At 58.6% G+C, this 26305-nt stretch overlaps 1 protein-coding gene across 2 annotated transcripts in view; it reads right to left on the reverse strand.

Annotated features, from left to right (window-relative positions):
- Positions 1 to 23098: 23098 nt before the first annotated feature.
- The window catches only part of KLF8 (Kruppel like factor 8), an 11332-nt gene continuing 8125 nt past the window's right edge, over positions 23099 to 26305 (reverse strand). For both annotated transcript variants that reach the window (XM_027696192.1, XM_027696193.1), the window contains exons 2-5: positions 25674 to 26217; positions 24997 to 25123; positions 24756 to 24889; positions 23099 to 24054 (exon numbers count right to left, since the gene is read on the reverse strand). In XM_027696192.1, the coding sequence (XP_027551993.1) occupies positions 23873 to 24054; positions 24756 to 24889; positions 24997 to 25123; positions 25674 to 26199 (969 nt within the window). In that variant the 5' untranslated portion in view covers positions 26200 to 26217 and the 3' untranslated portion in view covers positions 23099 to 23872. The remainder of the gene's footprint in view (positions 24055 to 24755; positions 24890 to 24996; positions 25124 to 25673; positions 26218 to 26305) is intronic.

Genomic DNA, 26305 nt, shown 5'->3' on the forward strand with positions numbered 1-26305 from the left:
GGATTGACATGGAAATCTCTGTGCAAGCTCTCCCTGGAGCCCATGGAGAAGCCTCCCACAGGTGATCCACCCCACCATCTTCCCACCTATGAGAGCAGCTGCTGGAGGAGGACAGAGATCCCCCTTTCTCCAGGCTTTTACCTCATGGATGGCCCAGGAGCGGAGCCACGCAGCTCCACAGGGTTATTCCAGTGCTCTTTCGTTTGTGTTTGAACTACCCAAGGTGATTATCACCTCTGAGGAACCAGGAATTTGCCTGAGGCCAAGAGTCACCATCCAGGCAGATGTGGGCAGCTGGGAGGCTGCCTGGCCTCTGGCAGCACCATTCCCAGCAGACTTGCTGACTCTGTTTGCTATTCCTTCCCTCCAACAGCTGATAAAGACTCCCTCAAAGGCAATCTCCCTGGGTTAGTTATCAGGGGAATCAGCCAGCGATCCCAAAGGCCAAGGAAACCAGGAAAAACACCCTCAGCCAACGCCAAGGTCAAGCGCCTGGAAGAGGAGCAGTTTGGAACGGCCAGGTTCGAAGAGAGCAAGGAGAAACCTTTCCAGAAATAAAGCCATAAATGGACTGAAAAATAACCAAACTGAGCCTGGAGCCACTTCTGGCCCAGCCACAGCTTCTCCAGACCTTATGGAGCAGCACCTTATGGAGCAGGTCTAGGTAAGGGGTCCAGGTTGGCATTACAGCAGCTCCACACTGGTTTCCCCTTTTGCAGAACTCCCAAGTGCCACCTCAGCACCAAACGGAGTCCAAAGGCAGGTGGGACACAGGGACAGTGTGTCCCCTCAGCCATCACTCCCTGGCATGAGGGCTGTGCTCAAAGTGTGGGAGGGGAGGCCAAGGGGAATCGAGGGAGCTGTACCTTCACACACAGCCCTCAGGAGATTCTGATCCTGTGATTTCTGAGCTGCTCCTGCTCAGCAAAGGCCAAACCCATCTAAGCCAGCTGGAGGTTTTCCATCAGGCCAAGGAGGCTCCCAGTGCTGGAGGCTGAGCTGGGTTGACTCTTGGTGTGAGCTGCTACAGCCATTTGGATGTCTTTTTGGGGAAGATGAAATGATTTAATGCTGTTTCCACTCCTGGAAGGTCGGGAAGTTTGGAGCTACTTCAGCCCCAGCCAAAACATGCCATGTAAACTCAAGTGTTTCTGAGTTTACGTGTGCATAAATCAATGCTGAATTTGGACACCAACCAGGAGCAGGTGCCACCATTTCTCCTTCTGGATCCAGCCCCCACCCCAGCACACCTTCTCCCTGACTCTGGGAAGATGGAAGCACTTGGATGTCATCACCAGGATGACCTGGACAAATTTATCCCCCTGTTTCCAGCTGTTTCCTGGCCACAGGACACTGGGCTTGTCCTTGAACCTTCCAGCTCCCCCTGCTTACACATCCCTGCAAGTCCTGAGCAGAGCATGATGTGGGAGAGCTCACAGGGAGCTTCCCCAGCTGGCTTATGGTGGGATTCAGCCCACCCCACCCAAGCCATGGTGAAGCTCCCACTCATCACCTCGTCCCTGATCCAAGGCAGCACATTCCCAGGGCTGACAAAGGCAGGGTGAGTCACCCACTGCTTGCTGGGGCTTGTGGAGCCCTCCTGGCATTGAGCACATCCAAAATCAGCCAGAGAGCCTGTTCTTCCCAGGGAAAAGCAGCAGGCACCCCGTGCCAGGCCAGGTTTCACGTGCAGACAGCAAATCCCCCCCCAGCCCCGCACTTCCTCCCCAAACCAGTCGGCAAAACAAACCAAACCAACCCCGAGGCAGGTGGGAACATCGTGTTGGAACGAGCAGGTCTTTGGGCCAGCCCTTCTCTGAGGTTTGCACAGCTCAGGGCCAAGGAGACACTGCCAGAACAGGGATGGAGGGGATGTGGGAGCAGCCCCACCCACTGCAGCCCCTTGTGCCACCCTAGAACCACGGAATGCTTTGGGTTGGACCTCACAGATCATCTCATTCCAACCCTCTGCCACGAGCAGGGACTTCTGTGCTGCCAGGAGGGCCCTGGTGTTGGCCTGAGAGCAGAAAGATTCCAGACCCAGTCCCTTCGGCTTAAAGCCTCTCTCTCTCCTCATTTTCCCTCTGTATAAATGAATTCCAACCGCTGTTAATTAAGGGACACTGATTAAGGCAATCAACAGTTCCTGTGGGAAGGCTCCAAGCCCTGCAGAAGCTCCAGACAGAGCATTTTGGAGCCCAGGGTTTGCCAGCCCCCGGGAAACAGGAGGGCTGTGACACTCCTCAGGTCCCAGAGGGGATGACAAACAGCCAAATTAATAGTTTTGAGCTCTCCCACGACACAGAAACACCAAATATTCAAAGTCACTCAGAACAAAACGTTACGAAATGTTCTGAATGATCAGTTGGGAAGGGGAATTTGAATTTTCCCATTCAAATGAACAAACTTGGGTCATTTCCACTCTCAAACCTGTTCACTGGGAGAAGGATTTTAATTTGGGTATGTCCAGCCACCCCTGGGCACCCTCGACTGTCGTTGAGGAGCAGCACAGCGATGGTGGGGTACAGGCAGCATTAAAACTTTGGGCTGGATGGGCTGGGGAGGATCCACATCCTCTGTCCTCTCCAGGAGAGGTTCAGATTCATGACATTTATGTGTGATAACAGAGGGAAAATATTCCTTCCTCCTGCAAGGTGATAAGTACCGTGGCTTTGGATAAACCTGCGTTTTCAGACCAGCTGCACTGGGACCGATTCCTTGCCATTCCCACATTCCCATCTCCTGCTTATACTGGAAATACTACAAAGAGCAAGGTCAGGAAATGCATTTTAAGACTTGCAAATCCTGGTCTGGGTGGAAACCTGAAGGTCCTCCCATCACATTAAAAAAAAAAAACAACCCACAAATAAAAAAAAATAACAATTTTGCACGAATTCTCCCAGCATTTCTGAACTTAATGAAAGATTCTTTGTTTGAGTTTCAAGCTGAGCTTGAAAGGGGCTGAACCTCTTTGATGTGGTAAACAGCCCATGGGGGTTTTTTTGGAGAGTTTTCATGCAAGCTCAAGTTCTGAGAACATCTGAATGGTAAACAGGAGTTCTCCAATCCCCAAAGCCCGGCCGGACCCTGTGACTCAGGTAATTCTCCAATGGAGCACAAGAAAAGCAAATACTGTAATCAAGGGGCTCAGCTAACGAGACGCTAAGTGCGATTATTTGCAGTGGATGGGTTAGATAAAAGAACTCACTGGAGCAGGGAAGGAGGAGAAAATAGCGCGGGGAAGGTGCCCAAACAGGTTTGAGAAGGGAAAACTCACAGTTGATGATGCACCGGCCAGAAATGCGTTACCCTAAACCCCGGTGAGTAAGTTCAGGTGACGGTGTTTGCTTCCCACACACTGTTCAGGAAGGGCGATAAAGGGAAATCCGTTGCCTTCGTTATGGAGTCGGAGTCTCCCGCTCATTCCCTCCCTTCCCAGGTTTCCACCTGGTTTTTTAACGCTAAAAAAAAAAAAAATAAAATACCAACCCCACCAGACGCTTTTGCAGCGAATCCCCAACCCCTGGGCGGGCACGTGGGGAAGAGTGAGGAGCACAAGGAGAGCACACCTGTAAATCCTTGTCTTTCCCAGCGCTGTCCCTTTCCCTCTCTCCCCACCTCCCGAGCCAAACTTCCCCCAGGCAGAACAATCAGCCTTTGTCCCACCCAGACAAAGCCACGGAGCTCCAGAGCTCAAAGTTCGGAGCTGTTCCATCCTCCTCGGAGCTCCCCCACCCACACCTGGGGAACTCCTGGGTCTGGGGGGGGGGGGGGGGCTCAGAAACATCAAAGAACAAATATTGTGAGCGAAACGCCCCAAATTTCCCAGGTTTTGGCTCAGTGGTAACACCATTTTTACCCAAAGCCTGCTGAGCCATACCAAGGTCCTGCTGACTCTGGATCTGCTCCCACCACAGTGAGACCACCCCCCTGACACATGAGTGGGCCAGGGGCTTTCCCTGAGGGTCTTCCTGCAAAACTGGAGGGATAATTGGATCCTTCCTGGGGATCTGGCCTAGCCCCCCGTGGCCCTGCAGGCACAAAGCCCAGCAGACTTGCAAATCCACGGGCTGGGCCTGAAAGCATCGGGATCAGCTGATCCCAAAGCAAAACAGCGGGAAGGGAGGGATCCCTCCAGCCAGAGACCTCCTGCTGGGAGGGGTCAGGGGATCCCACTCCTCCTTGCCCAGATTTAGCCTGCCGTCTCTATCCTCATCTTCCTGCCCACCCTGGAGCTGCACAGGCTGCCAGCACCCTCAGGGAATGAATTTTGCACACTTCCACGGATTCAATGGACATTTCTGACCCCTTCTGCAAAGCCAGGAGGATCCCAAAGGGCAGAACACCCCAGCCACCTGAGGGGGAATGAGGTACCACTGCCCACGGAAGCACGTTCTGGATGGAGCAGCTCGGGAAGAGCAAGAAGGGACTGGACACGGAGTCTTGGGCAGGTCACACTGGCCTGCTCCACTTCCATGCCTGGAAATGTGGGATCCTGAGCTCAGCTCGGCACAGAGGGAGGATGGGTGAGGGCTGAAGGAGCCACCAGCTCTCCCAGGGCTGTGGGTGGTGGCTCGGGTGACACATGGTGGTGCAAACCTGCACAGTCCCCTCACACGGTCACCAGCTGGCAGGGACACCTCTGATTGCAACACCAGGAGCTCGGGGACTGTCCCCAAACACGGGCACAGCCTTGGAAATGGGCACTGCCCTGCAGGGCTCGTGGCTGGGGTGTCCCCACGCCTGGGGACACGTCCAGCAGCCACAGCCAGGACCTTCTCCTGAGCGTGCTGGGCAAAAGCAGGGCCCTGGGAGAGGACACAATATTTTCAGCCCTCTCCAAGTACCCAAGGAGTGACATTAAACTGCAGAAAGATGCCCAGGCCTGGCTACCTCTTTACTGTGAGGGTGGGGAGGCCCTGGCACAGGTTGCCCAGAGAAGCTGTGGGTGCCCCATCCCTGGAAGTGTCCAAGGCCAGGTTGGACAAGGCTTGGATTAACCTGGGCTAGTGGAAGGTGTCCCTGCCCATGGCAGGGTTGGAATGGGATGAATTTTAAGGTCCTCTCCCACTCAAACCATCCTGTGATTCCATGATTTTATTCCCAGCCACAAGCTGTCAGCATCTCATTCCAGCTCCACAGCAAAACTCCATGGACACAGCAGGTCCTCTTTTCCTGCAGAAAAGCCAAATTTATCCACTGCCTGCAGCTCCTGGAAATGAATCACTCCTTGACAGCGCTGCTGTGACTTCTACATCTCTCCTAATAAATAAAGGTTCTTTATTTTTGAGGGCAGGACTCCTTCCTGGCCCTGACACAAACCACATCTGTACCAGCAGGACCCACCACCCTGGTTCCAACTGGGCTGTGCCAGGTGCTGGACCACCAAGGAGCAGGGAAGCCCATCCCTGGGCCAAGGGAAAGCCACCCTCTAGTCACCACCCCAGCACAGCCACGTTCCTGACAGGGATGTGGCCAAAAGGGCTCAGATCCAGGAGATGCAGGACACACAAACAGGGACAGAGCCACCCCAGGGACTCCAACAGCTCCTGAAAGCTGGAGCACTCCTAAAAATTCTCATCCCAGCTTCTCCTGTGACAGCAGGAGGAAGATCCCTGCCAGGGGAAATCAGAGGAACATCACAGCACATCCTTCCTGGGAAATGCCATTCCTGGTGCTGTGGATCTGAAGCACCAGGAAAAGCTCTGGGGAACACCAGCACTGTCCGGGTACATCTGATCTGTTCAAGCACCTCCCACATGCTGGAGATGTTTTGTTGTTCCCATGAGCCCCCCACCCAGCCCTGGAGCAGGGCAGGAGGGTGGGAGCCAAGCACAGGGTGAGGAACTGCCTGTGGGGCAGGAACTGGGCTCCGGGGACACAAGGGGAGCCCTTGATGCCATTCCTTATTTGCAGAAGCACGGCCCACCCAAGGAAAATCCCCTTCCACACTCAGCAGGATCTTCCCTGTCACCCACAGCAGCCTCTGTCCCCACTGGGTGCTCACAGGACTCAACACAACCACCTCTGGGGCTCTGGTACAGGTAGGAAGGGGTTAAACCAGGGGAAAGGATGAGGAGTTTGTCCATCTCTGTCTTCCCAGCAGCTTCTTTGCCAGGTCCTGCCCTGGAAGCCCAAGTGACCCCCTCCAACACCAGAATTCCTGGCCAGTGACCCTTCAACAGCAGAATTCCCACTGAGACAGGCACTGCCTTCCCCAAATCCTCAAGGACAGGTGATGGCAGAGTCATCTCACAAGTGCAGGGAGGCCACAGGAGCCACCTCCCATCCTGCACATGCTGGGCAGGAGCAGGGAAGTGCCATTTCCTTCCTCCCAGAACCAGCTCCAGGATGGTGGAAACCCAGCTCTGCCCCCCCCATCTCACTCTCCAACCCCACAGCTCTCCAGGAGAGGGCAGGGATCTTAGTGGCACCACTGGAGACCACGGCACAAAGCCACAGGAGGCCCTAGAGGGACGGGGGGACCCAAACAGGACCTGGCAGTGGGGTAACTCATCCCCCAAGCCCAGCCCAGAGGGACATGGTCACCTGTCTGAGAAGCAGCAGGAGACCCCAGGATGGTTCTCCAGGAGCTGCTGTGGCCCAACAGACTTGGAGAGCCAAGGGCAGCCAGGTGGGACCACGGATGAGCCCTGGTGCCCCCAGTGCCCTCCCTCATCCAGGAGACCTGACAGCAAAGGGATCAGCTCCTCCTCTCCCCGGAACACTCCCCTGGACGTGCCTTGCTCTTGCTTTTATTTATTATTATTTTTTACCTTCTCTCTGGGGAAAAGATTTAAAGGGGAAAATGCCATTTCTGGCCAACCTGACTCAAATCAGGAGGGAAAAGTGTTTTTCTGTCTTTTCTCTCTGTTTTGTAACTTGGCTGGAAAGACCAAGGAAAGGGAAAAACCTGCTCGGAAACCCTACAAAGAATCTTTTCCCACCTGGCTCAGACTGAATCAAGTTTTTGCCAGCAAACAGCTCCCACCTTCCCCTCCCGTTTGAAAAGGGATTTGGGGCACTGGGAGGGGACACACACGACCCTGAAACCACGGAGATGGTTTGCTCCTGCCTTTGCCTGAGCTCAGGAGCAGCGAGAGATGCCCCGTGGGCGACAGCCCGAGCTCTGACAGGTCACAGCCCTGTTAGAATGCCCTGATAAACATCCTCCCGAGCAAAGGGATTCCCGCCTCTCCACCCTCCAGCCCCGGCAGCTCCCACCGCGCCACAGCCTCTGGCATCCGTTAAGAGAAAGGGGCCAGGGCACGGAAAACTCCTCCCCGGGACATGTGGGGTCCAGCCCCGGGGGGTTGCCACCCAGAACGCTGCACCCTGGGTGGGTTTGCAAAGTCCCGGCGCCGCTCTTGGGGGTCCGGGGGGTGATCCAGGGAGCGAGAGTGATCCAGGGAGCGAGAGTGATCCAGGGAGCGGGGCTGACCCGGGGAGGGGGGCTGAGCTGGTGCTCAGCTTCAGCCCGGCAGCTTCCCAGCCACCATCCCAGGGACCCCAAAAGGGACACGGGATGGCCTGTGGCAAAGGGGTGACACCCCCGAGGCACCCCCTCAGCTGCCACCACCCCGGAGCAAAGTGGCAGTGGGGTGGCCCTGCCCCAAGCTGGGGGAGAAACCCCCCTTCCCCGTGAAGGGCAGCAAGGATGGGGTTAGGGGGTGAAGGTGTTTCCAACCTGCATCCCCAGGTCGCCCAGGAGGAGGGCAGGAGGTGGCACAGGGCTGGGCAACGCCAGAGCTGCCACTGCCCACCCACCCCAGGGCTGATGTGTGGGACCAGCCCCGGCCCCGCTGCCTCATCCCACCCCTCATCCCACCACAAAGGCAGGGAAAAGCAAACCTCACCCTCTCCCTGAGCGTTTTGGGGGAGGTCTGGAGGGAGCTGACACCCTTTCCCACCAGGACAGGCCCTGGAGATCACCAGCACCTTTCCCAGAGTCACCACCTGGTCCCTGTTCCAGGGAATCACCCCAAAGCCGGCATGGAGGGGCAAAGGCTCCACAGCCACGGGATTATGGGAGAGGGCCCAAACCAGGAGCACCACAGGGGGAGGGGGAGGAGGTTGCACGGCCCTCTCCCCCCGTTTGACCCCCACATCCATGGCCACCACTGACAGGGATGCTGGATCGCCAGGGAGTTCCACGGAAATACGGAGACAGGGCCTTAATCCCAACAGCTCCTTCGGAGGGACAGAGCCCCAAAGTGCCACCAGGAAAGGGCAAGTGGCTACAGAACCCCAACCCCTGTGCCAAACCAGAGCCACCCACCACAGGGACATCCTCCTGGGGGTCCCCAAAGGAACAGAGGCAGGGTGAGGGAGGTCCCCGTGGAGCCGGAGCCACCCTCCCTCCGGATCAAAATGGCGCTGGGGTTAATCATTACCCTGCGCCCCAAACTCCGGGGAAAAGCCTCGGCAGCAGGGTGGGGTCAGGCCTGGCTCACCCCCCCTTCCCACCAGGAAGAGCAGCTGGAAGATCTTGGTGGTGGGACGAGGGGTCTGGCACCCAAAATGCCACCAGGGAGCCTCGTCCCCTTGGCTGGGTGGGCAGCAGGGCTCGGACGGGGCTTCTGCCACCACCCAGGACAGGGGTGGACACGCAGGAACGTCCCAAAGCCACTTCTCCGGGTCTCTACCTCCTGCACACGGAGGGAGGCTGCCCAGGGAATTTCAAGGAGCATTCCTTCCCCGCCAGGGTGGTGGAAAAATACATCTAATAAAATAAAATGGAAAACGAGGTCCCATTTTCCCCCTGGAAACGCCACAGACGCGGCAATCCCATGGCCCACGTCCTTCCCAGCGACCCAAAGGCGGCACGGAACCCCTGGAACCCCCTCGCCTGCTGGTTCCAGGGATCAAAAGCCCCACAAACCCCAGGTTCTCCTCCCAAACAGGGTGTTGTGAAGGAAGGCAAGAGAAAAAAAAAAACCAACAAAACACCAAAACACAAAAATCACACAAACGAAACCCAACACGCCCAAGAGAAAACCCGGCCGAGGGGGAAGCGGGAGCGGACAAAGCCACGGAGGGGCTTCGGCAAAGAGCAGGAAAACGAGGCAGAATTAAACCCAAATCCAGGCTGGAGTTTTTGGGAGGAGCAGGCAAAACCTGAGCCTTACCTGGGCCAGGTCGGGCGGGTTCTCCAGGGGCCGGGAGGGGGGTTTGATGTCCTCGAAGACGGGGGTGTCCTCGCCGGGCTCCCCCGACATGGTGACGGGTTTGAGCGGCGTGAACACCGCGGGGTCCTCGGGGAGCGGGGTGCGCAGCACCAGCCCGCTGCTCATTCCTCACACACCCCGGGGGCAGAGCAGGCTGGGTGCCAAACAATATTTAAAATAAAAAAGAAAGGGAAAAAAAAAAAAAAGGGGGGAAAACGAAAAAAAAAAAAAGGCAAGGAAGGGGAGGGGAAAGGGGGAAAAAAAAGCTGGAGGTAGAGGCGAGCCGGAGCGAGGTGTAACCGTGGGAGGTGGCGGGTCAGGGAAGGCTCTACCTGGGCTGGGGAGGAGGAACAGGAGGAACACCAACGCCAACCTGGAAGCGGCGGAGAGGCCGCCGGAGCCAATCAGGCTCCCGGTGATGGCTCTGCCGGAGGCTCCACCGGGACACCGGCGCATAAAAGGCCGAGCGGGAGCTTCACAGGCAGACACGCTCCCACACGGGGCTCGGGATCATCTGGCACCACGGGAGCCAGCCCCCAGCCCCAGGCAGGTGGCCAGGAGGGCCTCCAAGAGCCACGCTCCTACACGGCGGTTGGGAAGATCCGGCACCTCAGGATTCAGTTCCCAACCCCAGGCGGGTGGTCAGGAGCTGCAGTGTCAGCCACGCTCTGACACGGTGCTCGGGAAGCTCTGGCACCCCAGGACTCAAACTCCAACCCCAAGTGGGTGGCCGGGAGCTTTGGTGTCAGCCATATTCTGCCACGGTGCTCTGGAAGCTCCAGCAGCCCAGGATTCAGCCCCCAGCCCCAGGCAGGTGGCCAGGAGGATCTCCAGCACCCCCACACTCAGGCCCCAATCCCGAGTGAGTGACAGGAGCTTCAACACCAGCCACACTCCAACACAGTGCTCAGGAAGCTCCAGCAGCCCTGGACTCACTCCCCAACCCTGAGTGGGTGCCTGGGAGCTTTACCAGCAGCCACACTCCGACACAGTGTTCAGGAAGGTCCAGCACCCCTGGACTCAGTTCCCAACCCCAAGAGGGTGGCCAGGAGCTTCTCCAACAGCCACTCTCTGACAAAGGGCTCAGGAAGCTCCAGCACCCCAGCACTCAGTTCCCAGCCCCAAGCAGGTGGCCAGGAGCTTCGGTGTCAGTCACATTCCAACACAGTGCTTGAGAAGCTCTGGCACCTCTGGATTCAGTCCCCAACCACAGGCAGGCAGCCAGGAGGTTCTCCAACAGCCACGCTCCAACATGGTGCTCAGGAAGATCCCGCACTCCCAGATTCAGGCCCCAAACCTGAGCAAGTGGCCAGGAGCTTCAACATCAACCACACTCTGACAGGGTGCTTGGGAAGCTCCAGCACCCCAGAATTCAGTTCCCAACCCCAGGCAGGAGGTTTTCCAACAGCCACACCCAAACATGGGTGCTGGAAGCTCCAGCACCTCTGGACTTAGTCCCCAACCCCGAGCGGGTGGCCAGGAGCTTCAACATCAGCCACACTCCAACACAGTCCTCACAAAGCTCTGCCACCCCAGGCTCAGTTCCCAATCCCACGTGGGTGACCAGGAACTTCAACATCAGCCACACTCTGACATGATGCTCGGGAAGCTCCGGCACTCCAGGACTCAGTCCCCGACCCCAAGAGGGTGGCCAGGAGGTTCTCCAGCAGCCACACTCCAACACGGTGCTCAGCAAGTTCCAGCACCCCTGGATTCACTCCCCAATCCCAAGTGGGTGGCCAGGACACCTGGCCAGGAGCCTCCTCATCAGCCACGTTCCACCACGGCATCCGGGCAGCTCCGGCACCACCCATCGGCTCCTCCGGGATGGAGGGACTCAGTCCCCACCCCAAGGGGTGACCACCCCCCAGCTGGGACACCATTCCCCACACCAAGTCCCCTGCACTGAAAGCAGGGGGTCATGTGAGGTTTTTTACAGCCACAGCTGTTTTTTTAATAAGAAAACACCAGTTTTCTGACAAACGGTCGAATTTGGCATGAAAACTGGTTTTTAGAGAGGGGATTCCTGCTTGCACTTTTCTCATTCCCCGGGAGAAAAAGGGAAGGATCAAAAATAAAAGGGACAAACCTCAGGGAGAGCAAAAAAAAAACAACTAATGAAAAGCTGGAAAGGCACAGCAACAAACAACACAAGTAACTGTGTTTGGGTTTCACTTTTTGAAAGGAAGGAGTGTAAAAATCCAGAGATACAGGGGAATAAAAATCACCTTTCTGGCAAAGAAAAAAACCCCAAAACCATTCTCCTCTGGACACATCCAGCCCCAATTGTCCCCAGCCCCTTCCCAAGGAGCTGCACTGTGCCAGGCTCACTAAGAGCCCGGTCTCTGCCTCCTGTCTGTGTTCACCCACCCCAAATCAGCCCCAGAACCTCCCTTGCCCACTTCCCTGTATCTCCCAGGCAGGATTCCCACACAGGCTGTGCCCTTGCAGGGGGATGTTGCTGTCACCCCCCTCGGGGACAACCCACCTTCAGGGGACTCGAGGACCACAGAAAGAGGAGAGGGAGGGGATTCCTGTCACTCTGGGGACTTCACAGGGGCCACACAAGGCCTGTGATCACTCAGATGATTCCAGGAGCCACAGCAGAGGTTTGGGGTCTCACAGCTGCCATTCCCACACCAGGCTCCAACAGGCATCAGCTGGCAGGGGCTCAGCATGTTGAGCCCTTGGAAAAGCAAACACAGGAGAAGCTCAGGCCTTGCCAGGAGCCCTGCACGGCTTTGTTTTCCAGGGAAGCTGTGCTGCTGCTGGAGCACACACCAGGGCTCCCAGGGAACACCAGGGAGATGGGGGTGTCCCCACCAAGCCTTGCAGGACCACACATGGAAAGGTTTTTTACAATGAGGGTGGGGAGGCCCTGGCACAGGTTGCCCAGAGAAGCTGTGGCTGCCCCATCCCTGGAAGTGTCCAAGGCCGGAGAAACCAGGTCTAGAAGAAGGTGTCCCTGCCCATGGCAGGGGCTTTGGACTAGATAATCTTTAAGGTCCTTCCAAGCCAAACCATTCTGGGATTCTGTGATAAATTATATAAGCCAAAAAGAGTTCCTTTTCTCTTCACCCCATCACCAAAGCATGGCCTTGCAGCCCCGGGGCCGGGTGCCCCCCATTCCCGGAGCAGGGCACACTGCAGGCTGTGCCTGCCCTGCAGAGATCAACACAGTTGGGATTTCCCAAGGCAGAGCAGCTCCCCCTGGCAGGGATGGGCCAAAGCCACGGCAGGGCCCTTATCTGCTGCTGGCCTTGAGTACATCCTCCTACCTAGGACTTTGTCCCCGGCCCCCGGGGCCCCCCCGGGCACACCCCACTGGCACAGGGTCCCTTTGTGGCCCCACGTGCCGGCGGGGACAGCACGTCTGGTACAGCGATAACAGCAGCTCTCCCTGACCCGCACCTCCCTCCCAACATTCCTCTCTTTCCCTCCATCACTCCATGCAGAATTCCCTTCTGTGGGGAAAAGCCGAGATGCCAAAGGAGGTTTGGGGAAGGGAGAGCCTGGGAAGGGGGTGATGGAGGGTCCACGGTGGCTCAACCCACCCAAGGGGGTCTCAACCCCAGGGCTGGGGCTGAAGGAGGGGATGGGGCTGCTGGTGGGAAAACTGGGGAGCCAGTCCCTGATCCCCAGTCCTCGAGCACTCGGGGTTCATGGGAATGGCGAGGAAGGACACCTGGGTCCTCCTCTCATCTGAAAGCAGAGGGAGCAGCAGGAGGTGAAGCCCTGAGTTACAAAGACTTGAGCTAAAAGGCAAGAAAGGCACCGAATTTTGAGGCAGTCTGGATCAGGCTGGGAAGTGAACCTCAGCTCCTGCCTCCCAGATTATCCCAGGCACAGCTGGCAGCCAGAGGCACCCCCAGCCTGGGTGAGCCCCAGGGGCTCCCACCCATCCTCAGACCCCAGCACTGGGCTGGGTCCCAAGAGCCACCCCAACGGGTGACAGCCCAGCAGCACAGCCCAGTCCCATCCCTGCCAGGGTCCCAGAGCACATCCCACCCAGCAGGTGGGGACAGGGGAAGGGGCCAGACCCTGGCTGGGGATCCCAAGCCCTGCTTCTCTCCTGCAGCAGCTGTTCCTCCCCCTGCTGCCCCCCCAAACCCACTCCCCACCCCCAAAGCAGCGGCTGGAGCACTGACCTCTTGCTGTGCCGTGATGGACATCCCAAATCCTCTCTGCCTCCCTGGGGCCAGGCGCTCCTGGTTCAGCCTGGGTGCTGCTCGGGACTCCTCTGGGAGTCACAGGCTGGCCAGGGAAGGGGGACAAACCCCCCCTTGCCTTTCCCCACGACCAGCAGACAAAGGTCGGCGAAGCTGCCGGAGCCACCCCGCGCCTGCCCCGCTCCCCCAGCGAAACCCAAAACCACCTATTTTTGTCTCTTCCTTTCTCCTCCTCGGGAGGTTTTCCAGCCATCAAATCCCTTCCCGGGAGCCCTTCAAAGGAGAAGCGGCCGCCCCATCATCCACTTGCTAAACCAGTCTGAGCAGTGCCGGGAGAGGCCCCGCACCCCCCGGGAAAGGGACGGGGAACCGTCCGGGGGGACCTTGGGTGACCCCGGAGCGAGGAGAGGGATGAGCGCGGCACCCCTGGGACAAAGGCATCGCCACCCCCTGTGCACCCCGAGGGTCCCACCAGACACCAGGACCCCCCAGCCAGTGCAGACTCCCCTCAGTCGCTGCTCATCCGCAGAGGGGAGCGATTTTGGGATTGCTAAATTCTTATCCCGGCCAGGGAAAACGGCAGACAGGGGATGGGGAAAGAGCCCCGCAGAGCTGGGGAGGTCCCCAGTGTCCCCAGTCAGGCGGTGCTGGAGCACTGGGAGGTATCGCAGCCCCCGGCAGGGAAATCGAGCGGCTGTTCCAGGCGTTCCTGGGAGAGAAGGAGGGTGGGGAGGAAGCAGAAGGGCCCGAGGCTGAGGTAAATTTCCAGGACAAACGGCAGGTGGGAGGAAGGGGATGGTATCTGCCTTTTTTTATCCCCAAAAACTCAGGCTCAGACCTTTGTCAAACCTGGAAACCAAGCAGGGGTGTTCCCCATGTTCCCATCTGGGCTGCAGGGATAGACCTGGGGGCTCTGGAACGGGATCCACCCCCTGGCTCCACACCGTGATCCCAGCCCAGGGACACCCACTGCACGGAGGGATTTAACCCCCTGCCCCTCCTGAGCCCACAGGGGAGGGCAGTGCCCAAAACCAAAGCCAACCCCGAGAGCTGCAGCAAAGCCCAGTTCCCCCCAGTCCAACCCAGTCTGAGCTGTTGCTGCCTGTACCCAGTCAGACCATGCTGGGAACACCATCTGCTCCCACCACACAGGGAGACCCTCCAGCACCCAGAGGGAAGAGCCAAGTCACGAACACAACCCCACCCAGCCACTGGAGAACCCCCTCCAGAGGATGTGGAGCTGGATGTCCACCTCATTCCACAGGGTCTGGCAGCTCTGCAGCCACTGAGGGGCTTTGCTGAAGCTCAGGGACCACCTGCCCCAAGAAAGGGGGTGGCACAGACTACCCTGAGGGGTTCACCTTGCTCTGGGCCTGGGCACCAACAGGATCACAGGGGTGAGACAGGTCCAAAGCAGAGAGCCAGGAGGGTCCATGGCTGTGGAGGTGCCAAAACAGCTCCAGCACAGCACTGGGGGGAGCTGAGGGTCTCACACCGAGCTTAGATGGGCCCACGGCTGTGGGTTGGGGTCTTGGGTGGGGCTGCTCACAGCAATTACGTCCAATTAGTGCCCTCAGGGCCTCACCCGGGAGAGCAGAGCCTGGACGTCCTGGGACGATGATTCCAGCAGGTGGGGAAAGGGCTGGCACCAGCTGCCTGTGCAGCGGGAGCTTGGCATCTCCTCCAACCACAGGGTGATGCCAACTGAGAGGGGACTGATATCCCTTTGTGACATGTGTGTGACACAGAACCCTGTGTGACCTCCTGGGGGCTGCACCCCACCACCCACCCTGCCAAGGGACCAGGAGATGCTGAGCTCCAGCACCAGGAAAGGTGCTGGAGAAAGAGGCAGGAGAAAGGAAGAAGGAGGTGACATTGGAGCTGGACAAAGCACAGGGGGTCCCACAAAGGGGGGTGGGGTGGTCTGAGGCCTTCCCCAGCTCGTCCTGTGAGGTGAGGGCATCATCCCATGGGGCACACTGCGGGCAGGAGGGGGGTTTGCTCCAGGGCTGGAGTGTTTGCCTCTCCTCTGGAACGATGGACTGGCACCCTCCAGCCAAATGCCCACACGCAGGAGAGGCAAGACAGGATGCAGGGGGGAAATCCAGGGAAAAAGGCACTTTTCCCAGAAAGCACATTCCCACTGGAGTGAGATCGGCCAGCACTGGCATCTGAGACGTGTTTCCCACTCTGGAATAAGACAAAGCCATGGTTGGCAGCTGGGAGGAGTGACATGGGGACACCAGAGCTGTCCCATCATCAGTGTAGCGAGTTTTTCCCCTGCCAGGTCTCAGCACCGCCCCCCGGGGGCTGGCTCAGGGTTTGGGGACAAACACCTCAGGGTTTGGGCCACAAGGGCCAAAATCTCACACACCACCTTGGGTTTTCCTTGGAAAACTTCCTCTCTTTTGTTGCAGTTGCTCTGGCTCCTCCACCGGCAAACTGGAGCAGCGCAGGGAAGAGCTCGGCTGCCCCTGCTGCTTCCACGATGGACACGTGTCTCCCTGGAAAACCATCACCTGCTCCCGGGCATTCAAGGGATATTTGGCCGAGCTTCTTTAAAAAGTCCTTTTTTTGCCGTTAAAGATTCCTTTTTTTTTTTTACCTTTAAAAAGTTTTTTTTTTTAATCCACTGAGCCAACGTAAAAAAATAAAAGCCCAAAGAAAAAATAAGGCAAAAATAAAAAAAAATTTCAAAACTAAAAATAAAATTAAAATAAAAATTAAAAATAATACATAAAAATATATATAATGAATAAAAATATATAAAAATAAAAAATTTAAAAATAAAATAATTTCCGAAATAAAGTAGAAATAAAAAATAAAATAGAAATAAAAAATAAAATTAAAAAATAAAATAAAGCAGGATACATAAATAAATAAATAAATAAATAAAAATAAAGCCACGGCAACAGGGAAGGATGTCGGCGAGGGGGAGTGGCAGGGCACCACCAACCCCTTCACTGCCACTTCGGAGGGCTTTGTCCGCCCCTGCTCCACCTGGGGGTCCGGGGATGCCGCAGGGGTGGGTGAGGGGTTCGCCTCGGGGGGTCACTGCTGAAGCTAGAGGCAGGTCGAGGTGCTGCTGTGTCCCGCTGTGGGAGTTGTTCAAAAGGAAGGAAAAGCCACATTTTTCCCCAGCACTGAAATTTCATTCCCAGTTCCTGGGAAAAGGGAGATGATTAAACCCAATCGCATCGCTGTGCCCAGCTCGGCCCCCTCCCTGCCCCAAAGCACGGCACACACGGAGCAGACCCGACTCCTTCCTGTGTCGAAAAAACGGGTTTGTATAAATCTCACAGCTCTGGAGGCTCAAAGTGCCCCTCGGGCCGAACAACAAAAGAGCAAACAGACCCACCCCGCCCCAGGGCTCGCAGCAGAGCAGGGGGTGCCATGGAGTCCCCGCCTGGGGGGGCCCAGGGCTGGCCCCAAAGCCCCCGGGAACGGAGCAGCCCCAGCCCCCGAGGGGCTCAGAGACCCCCCTGGGTTCTCCCTTCTCTGGGGGAAGGCAGGACACGGGAGCAGCCCCGGGAGGAGCCGCATCAGTTGGAGAGCTCGGCTTTTGGAGAGGGAACAGCAGAGGGGTGGGGATGTTTTGGTTAACAAAGGGCCCGAAAATCAGTGGACAGACACTGGGAGACAGAGCAGGAGCCAAGGAATCCAGAGGAAAACCGCTTGGATTTGGAGGGGGAAAAAAGGACAGGGGTTCCTTCGTTGGGGGTCCTCCCACGAGGTACCAGCTCGGGTTGTTTCTGTGTCAGTGTGCCGTGAATAAATTGCTTTATAGGATGGGTCCAAGGAAGGGAACAGAGCTGGGGAAGAGGCTGGAGCAGCAGGAGGGGCTGAGGGAGCTGGGGGGGCTCAGCCTGGAGAAAAGGAGGCTCAGAGGGGACCTTCTGGCTCTGCAACTCCCTGACAGGAGGGGGGAGCCGGGGGGGGTCGGTAACATGTGACAGGTAACAAGTGACAAGATGAGAGGAAACAGCCTCAGGTTGCTCCAGGGGAGTTTGAGATTGGATACCAGGGAAAACTTCTTCCCAGAAGGGGTAATTAGATATTGGAAGGGGCTGCCCAGGGAGGTGGTGGAGGTGTCCAAGGAAGGCCTGGACGTGGCCCTCAGTGCTCTGGGCTGGGGGACAAGGTGGGGGTCAGGCACAGGTTGGACTCCATGGTCTCAGAGGTCTTTTCCAACCTCAGTGGTTCTGGGATTCTGAGACATCTGACATCTGCTGGGACAGTGGGTGGCGATGGAGAGGGAAGAGCCCACCGCCCCCCTGCCCCCCTGTCCTTGCCACGGCTCCCAGGGTGAGGAAGGGCTTGATGCCCGTGTGGCTGCGGGAGTCGGGGGAGCTCCTCGGAACGGGCCAACTCCCAGGTGCAGCCTGCCCAGGGGCACTTGTAGGGCTCCTCACCCGTGTGGGGGGAGCAGAGAGGGGTCAGCGCTGCCACAACGACCCCTCCGCGCCTCCCGGCACTTTCCGGGGAAGCGCAATCCCTCGGTAATTCCCAGAGCAGGGCAATCCCTCGGCACCTCCTCCCAGCCCTCGCCCAGCGCGGGCCGCGGGCGCCACCGGGTGCCCGAGCGCTGCCGTCGGGTCCCAACAGCGGCACAGCCCGGCCCGGATTTTGGGGGGCACTGCCCTGCCCCAGGACCCCCCACGGCACAGCCGGGGGTCCCAGCCCCGCACCCGGGGCAGAGGGACCCCCCGGGCGCTGGGGCTGGTGAGGAGGAGGGAGCCCCAGCTGGGCACTTTGGGGGCTTGGAGAGGCTTTTTGGGGGTGCACGCGCTTTCTGAAAAAAAATAGAAAGGGGTCCTTTTTGGGCTTAGGGATGCCTTTGGGGGCGCTGGCACCCTCTGCCAGAGACTGGGGAGTCCCTCTGGGGGCTCAGAGTGCTGGCACCCTGTGCCAGGGCTGGGGAGTTTCCTCTGGGGACGGGGGGGGCTCTTGGGAGGTGCCCTTTGGGCGCACGGGGAGCCCTTTGGAGGTGCTGCCATCCTCTGTCAGGGTTCAGGGCGGCCCCTTTAGGTACCTTTGGGGCACTTCTTGGGCTCTGTGCTGGCCCTTTTGGGGGTGCTGGTACACAAAGCCATGTCCCGGGGACCCTCCCAGGATGGTTATGGGGGCTCCCGGTGCCCCCGTGTGCGGGGCTGGGACCCCCGGCTGTGCCGTGGGGGGGCTGCTGGGGCAGGGCAGTGACCCCAAAATCCAGGCCGGGCTGTGCTGCTGTTGGGACCTGATGGCAGCACTCGGGCGCCCGGTGGCACCCGCAGCCCGCGCTGGGCGAGGGCTGGGAGGAGGTGCCAAGGGATTGCGCTTCCCTGGGAATCGCTGGGAGGCGCGTGGGAGTTGTTGTGGCAGCACTGACCCCTCTCTGCTCCCCCCACACGGGTGAGAAGCCCTACAAGTGCCCCTGGGGAGGCTCCACCTGGGAGTTGGCCCGCTCCGAGCAGCTCACTTGGCACCTCCACAAGCAGCCGGTGCCACGCACTGTGCCCATGGAACACCATCCTGGGCATGGGCATCGAGTCCTGTGGTGACACGGCCCCCAAAGAGAACTGAGTGGGACAATAGGAGTCCTTTCAAAACCAGCCTCGTGGAGCCCTGGGCCAGAGAGCTCAGGATGGAACAGGGGGATCATATTCCCTGTCATACACCAGCCTCTGGGAAAGGTGAATGGAATAATGGACTGTTAAAGACCACACTGAGAGCAGTGGGTGGTGGGACCTTCAAACACTGGGATCTACAGTTAGGAAAGGCCCATGCTGGAATAGTTCCTGAAGGTCTGTAGCCTGTGGGAAGGACTCACACTGGAGAAGTTCGTGGAGAACTGTGTCCCGTGGGAGGGACCCCACTCTGGAGCAGGGGAAGGACCCCGCTCCCTGAGCAGCATCAGGAATGTGGGATAACCTGACCGTGCCTTCCATTCCCATCTCCCTGCACCACTGGAGGCAGGAGGCAGAGCCTGGGAAGGAGGGAGGGGTGGGGGGAAGGGGTTTTTAAGCTTTATTTTACTTCTTATTCTCCTCCTCTAATTTTGGTAGTAATAAATTCAATTAAAATCCCCAATTTGCATCTGTTTTGGCCATGACAGTGATCAGTGAGTGACCTCTCCCTGTCCTTATCTCAACTCCTGAACTTTAGGCTGTATTTTCTTTCCCTACCCAGCTGTGGAGGTCAGTGATGGGCAGCTTTGGTGGGCATGGGGCATCCAGGAGGGTCCAGCCCACCACAGGGGTGGGCAATGTGCTGGTTCTGGCCAGGACAGGGTTAACTTGTGCAGCTCCAGGAGGAGCAGGATCCTGGGTTATTGATCCCACCTCAGCCACGTGCAGGGGGATGGAGTCTGGGGGGGTTCTCCCCAGCTTTCCAAGATGTGGGGTCAGGTGGTTCCACGTGGTGAGGGATCACCTGGGAATCATTCCCTGCCTTGTACACTCTGTTGTTGGTGTTGGTATTGTTTGTTTTCTTATTTCACTGCTGCTTCTCGTTAATTGCTCTTATGTCAACCCCTGATCTTTACCTTCTTATGCCTCGACTTCTCCTCCCCATCCCCCTGAGTGCTCTGGGGTGTTTCAGTGGGAACACTAAATGGGAGGATACCATTCCTAAACCACCACAGATGGACTGGACATCCCTCCAGGGAAAGGCAAACGGTGGCTTGCACTCTGCTGCCAGAGGAAGGACCTGACCACTCCCTGGCTCTCCAGTTCCCAAATCATCTCATGGATGGGGATCAGAGAGTCTCAATTCCATCCTCGTGCCCAACCTGGCCCCTTCTCCTGGCATGGAGGGGGCAGGGGAGCTCCCACGGCTGCCAGCCCCCCTCCCTGTCCCACAGCACGGCACACACGGAGCAGACCCGACTCCTTCCTGTGTCGAAAAAACGGGTTTGTATAAATCTCACAGCTCTGGAGGCTCAAAGTGCCCCTCGGGCCGAACAACAAAAGAGCAAACAGACCCACCCCGCCCCAGGGCTCGCAGCAGAGCAGAGGGTGCCATGGAGTCCCCGCCTGGGGGGGCCCAGGGCTGGCCCCAAAGCCCCCGGGAACGGAGCAGCCCCAGCCCCCGAGGGGCTCAGAGACCCCCCTGGGTTCTCCCTTCTCTGGGGGAAGGCAGGACACGGGAGCAGCCCCGGGAGGAGCCACATCAGTTGGAGAGCTCGGCTTTTGGAGAGGGAACAGCAGAGGGGTGGGGACACACAGACAGAGACCTCGCAGGACTCACAGAATTCTTTGGGTTGGAAAAGCCCTCTGAGACCATCGAGTCCAACCATCCCCCAGCACTGCCAAGACCACCACTAGCCCATGTCCCCAAGTGCCACATCTACATGGCTGTTAAATCCTTCCAGGAGTGGGGACTCCACCCCTGCCCTGGGCAGTTGTGCCAGGGCTGGACAACCCTTTCCATGAAGAATTTTTTCTTAATATCCAACCTGACCCTCCCCTGGCACAGCTGGAGGCCGTTCCCTCTCCTCCTGTCCCTTGTTCCCTGGGAGCAGAACCCGACCCCCCCCCCCGGCTCCCCCCTCCTGTCAGGGGGTTGCAGAGCCAGAAGGTCCCCCCTGAGCCTCCTTTTCTCCAGGCTGAGCCCCCCCAGCTCCCTCAGCTGTTCCTGCTGCTCCAGCCCCTTCCCCAGCTCCGTTCCCTTCCCTGCACACGCTCCAGCCCCTCAGTGTCTCTCTTGTCTGAGGGGCCCAGAACTGCCCCCAGGGCTGGAGTTGCCTCAGCAGTGACAGCACCGGGATGGGCACTGCCCTGGTCCTGCTGCCACACCAGGGCTGGCACAGCCCAGGTCCCCTTGGCTCCTTTGCCACCTGGGCACACACTGGCTCTTCCAGGTCCTTTCATAGAACCATGTAAAGGACCCAAAAGGATCATGGAGTCCAACTCCTGGCCCTGCACAGGCACCCCAACAATCCCCCCTGTCCCTCAGAGCGTTGTCCAAACCCTCCTGGAGCTCTGGCAGCCTTGGGGCTGTGCCCACTGCCCTGGGGAGCCTGGGCAGTGCCCAACCACCCTCTGGGGGAAGAACCTTTCCCTGAAATCCAACCTGACCCTGCCCTGGCACAGCTCCAGCCAATCCTCAGGTCTTGTCACTGGTCGCAGAGCAGAAGTTGGAGCTGCCCCTTTGCTGCCCCTCATGAGGATGCTGAAGATCCCAGTGAGGTCTTCCCTCAGTTTCCTCCAGGCTGAACAAACATTCCCCAGTCTGTCCATATATCTGGGGTTTCCCCATCCCAGGGGCAGAATCCGGCCCTTGCCCTTGGCAAACTCCACATGGTTGGTGGTTGCTCATGTCTGATCTGTCGAGGTCTCCCTGCAGGGCCTCCCTCCCTTCCAGGGACTCAACAGCTCCTCCCAGGTTGGTGTTGTTGGCAAAGTTACTCAGAATCTCTTCAAGTTCTGTGGTGAGGTCAGGTCAGGTTAAGGAAGATGTCAAAGAGCACAGGACCGAGGAGGGAACCCTGTGGAACCCCACTGGTGACCAGTGTCACCCACTGTCACCCCAGTCACTGTCACCCTTTGTGCTCAGCTGCTCACCCATCCTGTAACACAGTTATCCAGCTGTGGGTTGAGTTTGTCCAGCAGGATCCTGGGAGAGACACTATGGAAAGCTTTGCTAAAGTCCCAAAAGATTCCATCTCCTGGCTTTCCTAGATCAGCCACATTACTCTGTCCCAGAAGGAAATCAGGTTGGATAAGCAGGTCCTTCCCCTGGCTGCAACCAGTTGTCCTCCAGGTGTTTTTCAGTACTTCCCAGAATAATCTTTTCCATGATTATCCCGGGCACTGAAGTGAGACTGACAGGCCTGAAGTTTCCAGGATCCTCCTTCTTGCCCTTCTTGAAAATGGGGACAACATTCTCCAGATTCCAGTCAACTGAGAACACCCTGGATTCCCAAGACCACTCAAAAATCATGGAGAGAAGTTTTGTGATGACATCAGCAGCTCCTGGAGGATTCTGGGATGAATCCCATCAGGCTCCATAGATTTGTAGGGATCCAGCTGGAGCACCAGATCCCACATGATTTCAGGCTCCACTTGGAGTTGATCATTTTGCAGTCACGGTCCTGCAGCTCAGGGCACTGAGGCCCCCCTTGGTCCATCATCCATGTTGAAGATGGAGACAAAGAAAGGGTTAAACTCCTCTGCTTGTCCCTGTCCCTGCTGGTGAGGTGACCACCCTCATCCTGGAACAGGATGACATCATTTCTACACTGCCATTAATATATTTGAAACATTCTTCCCCATCTGGCAGCTTGCCAGCCCCTCTGCCCCAGGCCTGTGGCTTTTGGGGGGCTGTTGTGCCCAAGTGCAGGATCTGGCACTTCACCTGAATCACCTGTGCCCACCCTGAGTCACCCTCTAGCTGTGCCCAGCCCCAGGGGGGTCAGGAACCACAAAGCTCTGCCTATGGAACACCCTGGAAGTGGAGAGGAAAAGCAGTATCCCAAGCTGCCATCAGTTGTTTTTAGGGGCCACAGGTCTCTGAACTGTTCCCCCAGACCCTCCCCACATCAGCTGCCCCCTCCCCAAGCAGCCAAGGCAAAGGCATCAGCTCCAAGAGACATTTTGGGAAGCTCGTCCCTCAAACCAGCCCCTGCAGGGACAGCCTGAGGATTAGGGTGTCATGGCCCCCATCCATCACCCCTCCCACCACCCAACAGCTTCAACCCCAAATCCTGCCACCCTCCCAGAAATCAGGGGGAGGTTGGCTGAGGGGGAAGGAGGAAGAAGAAACACTCCACAAAAACAATAATTAAAAAGCAAAGTGTGTGGCCACAGCCGCTGGTTTAACTTAGAAACGCTTCACGTGGCCCAGAGGCTTCCAAAAAACCCGAGAGCTGGTGGCTCTCATTCCCCCCCCTCCGTCCCACCCCCTCTTAAAATGCCATAAAATCAAAGTTTCACGTTCCACAGAGTTTCCCTTTTTGTGGTGGTGGTGGCCTTGTTTGTGGGTCACTGTGGGGTTGTGTTTCCCCCTGTTCTTGCTTCCTCTTTTCCTCCTGGCCCTCGACGTGACCCTGGCACTTCCCACAAAGCCCAGCACGCACCGAGGGACACACAGAGGTGACACTCCAGGGTCCCTTCTCCCACTGGGACAGTGTCTGGGAGGGAGAGGGAAGAGGCCAACAGCTCCTGCACAAGAGCCTCGTTGCCTCCCTGTCCTTGCCACGGCTCCCAAATTTTGCCCACAGGCACTGGGAGGGGGCAGGGGACAGCAAGCACACCAGGTGGAACAGGCAGGAGGCTGAAGAGATGCAGGTCAGGAGGCAGCTGCTGGATGAATCCCGGGTGAGGAGTCAAGGAGGAGCCTCCAGCCGTGCCGAGTGGGGAGGAGAATCCCAGGAAACAGAAGAGTTGGGGACAAGAGAGAAGGAGGAGCAGTCCAGAATCCATAGTTTCTCGCGCTGTGCCAGCGGGGCTCCCGCAGCGGGCACAGGCTGCTCACAGTTAGCTCGGCCTCTCTGCTCCCACAGTCCCTGCACACGGAGGGGCGCGGGGGCCCCCTGGCACCCCCAGAAGCCCGAGCTCACATCATGACGTGCCGCCGGCGGTGCAGGGCCAGGTGGTCGGAGCGGGAGAAGCTGCGGTCGCAGTCCGAGCAGCGGAAGGGTTTGATGCCCGTGTGCTTGCGGAAGTGCCGCGTCAGCTCGTCCGAGCGGGCGAACTTCCAGGTGCAGCCTTCCCACGTGCACTTGTAGGGCTTCTCACCTGTGGGGGGGAGGCACAGAAGGGTCAGCGCTGCCGCAGCGACCCCCATGTGCCCCCCGGCTATTCCCAGGGAAGGGCAGCTCCTTGGCACCTCCAAAGAGTCGCCGCTGAACCCAGGGACGGACCACGCGTGGCCCTGGGTACCAGCACCACAGAAGGGCAGCACAGAGCACAAGAGATCCAAAGGTACCCTGACACAGGGTACCAGCACCCTGAGCCCCCAAAAGGGACTCCCCAGTCTTTGGCAGAGGGTGCCAGAACCACTAAAGGGCCACCCCTGAGCCCAGGGATGGACCACACATGGCCTTGGGTTCCAACACAGGACCCAAGTCCCCCAGAGGTACCTAAGGGGGCCACCCTGAACCCTGACAGAAGGTAACAGCACCCCCTGTGCCTACAGAGAGCACCTCCCAAGAGCCCCCTATGACCCCAGAGGAAAGCCTCCAGCCCTGACACAGGGTGCCAGCACCCTGAGCCCCCAAAGGGCCTCTCCAAGGGCCCCTCTCTGTTTTTTTCAAAGGGCCCTGCACCCCCTAAAAGGCCTCCCCAAGCCCCCAAAGTGTCCCCTAGCTCTGGCATGGAGTGCCAGCACCCCCAAAAGGTCACCCCAGAGCCCAGGGATGACCCACCATCACCCTCTCAGCCCATCCCTGGGTGCCCCCAGCCCATGGGGCTCCTGGGGACACTGCTCCTGCTCCCACCTGTGTGTATCCTCCGGTGGGCTTTGAGGTGGGAGCTCTTGGTGTAGACCTTGTTGCAGCCCTCGAAGTCGCACTGGTGGATACGCCGCTTCTTCAGGTCGGGAGAGTCGGCCCTGGGCCCCCTCACTGCCGGCCTGCTGGAGGAGGGAGGGCTGGAGGCACAACCCTGGCACCCCTGGGCTCTGTGGGGCACCCAGGGGGCACAAACAGGGAGGGGAGGCACAGACAGGGTGAGACTCACTCTCTTTGGAGGTCCTGGAACGGGGCTGGGCCGCTCTCCGAGGCGCTGTCCTCGCTGTCGCTGTTCATGTCCATGGGGAACACGGAGCCCGGGTCCATTTTCACAGGTGGGGTCCGGGATAGGAAAGCTGTTGGCACAGAAAAGGGAAGGGGTGAGGCTGGTGAGCACAGAAAAGGGACACCCCCAAACTCACCCACCCCCACAGCATCAAAACCACCATCCCCCTGCTCCCGCAGGGCTCCGAACACTCTCCGTCCCCCCACAGAATCAAATCCAATTGGGCAGATGGAGAAACTCCCGAGGCAGGGAAAAACTCGGGGGGCACCCTTTTGGCTGCCTGCTCCTGCCCAGAGGAGGGCACATCCAGGGAATGTCCTGGGAAAGGGGATTGCAGGGGGCACAGGAAGCAGGCAAACTGAAACCAGAGCTGCTGGCAGCGGGCAGCCAGTGGGAAGGGCAGGCAGACTGCCAGCAGCAGCATGGGTGGAGGACAGGCAGTGCCATGCCCCGCGTGTCCCCGCCCTGCCGTGTCCCCTGAGGGGCACAGGCTGGGGGCTGAGGGCGAAGGTGGCACACGGTGCGTGGGGGGGGAACACCCCACAGTGGAAAAACCTGATCCCCTTAAAGAGTGAGGCGTCCTCCCCACGCCCCCCCCCAATCTTCAGGGCTGCCCTTACCGGACCCCGCGTTCTTGCCGTCGCCCCCGATGAGGGGCACGGTGATGGCGGTGACGCCGTCGGTGGGCACGGTGGTGTAGACGACGGGCAGCGACTGCACCACCACGGGGATGGTCTGCAGGTTGCCCATCTTGCTGGGCAGGTTGACGGAGGGGATGGTGTGAATGACGTGCAGGATCTGCTGCCCGCCGCTGCCCTGCGTGGACGCCAGGATGGAGCCGGGCGACAGCACGGCCGGGATGGCCGAGGTGGAGCTGAGGCCCGAGGGCGGGATGGACACGGTGGCGGGCGCGGGCAGCGGCGGGGCCACCAACATGGGCGAGGACTGCACCGAGGAGGGGGGAGGCGGCGGTGGCGGCGCCGAGGCGGGAGCCACCTTGGACTTGTTGAGCGAGAGATCCACGGGCTCAGCCTGGGGCTGGCTGCAGTCGCTGGCCAGCAGCTCCTCGGGGGGCTCCGTCTTGATGTCCGCCAGCAGCACCGGCGGGTCGAGGGGACCCTCGGCCAGCAGCGCCGACGAGCTCATGGCGGGCGTGGCCTTCCCCTGCGAGAGAGAGAGAGAGAGAAGGAGAGAGACCCGTGAGCGCTGAGGGGGAAACTGAGGCACCAACCAACAGAGCAAGAGAGAGGGG

The sequence above is a fragment of the Neopelma chrysocephalum genome, unplaced genomic scaffold, assembly GCF_003984885.1.
Source record: "Neopelma chrysocephalum unplaced genomic scaffold, ASM398488v2 Primary Assembly neopelma1_105, whole genome shotgun sequence".
NCBI lineage: Eukaryota > Metazoa > Chordata > Aves > Passeriformes > Pipridae > Neopelma > Neopelma chrysocephalum.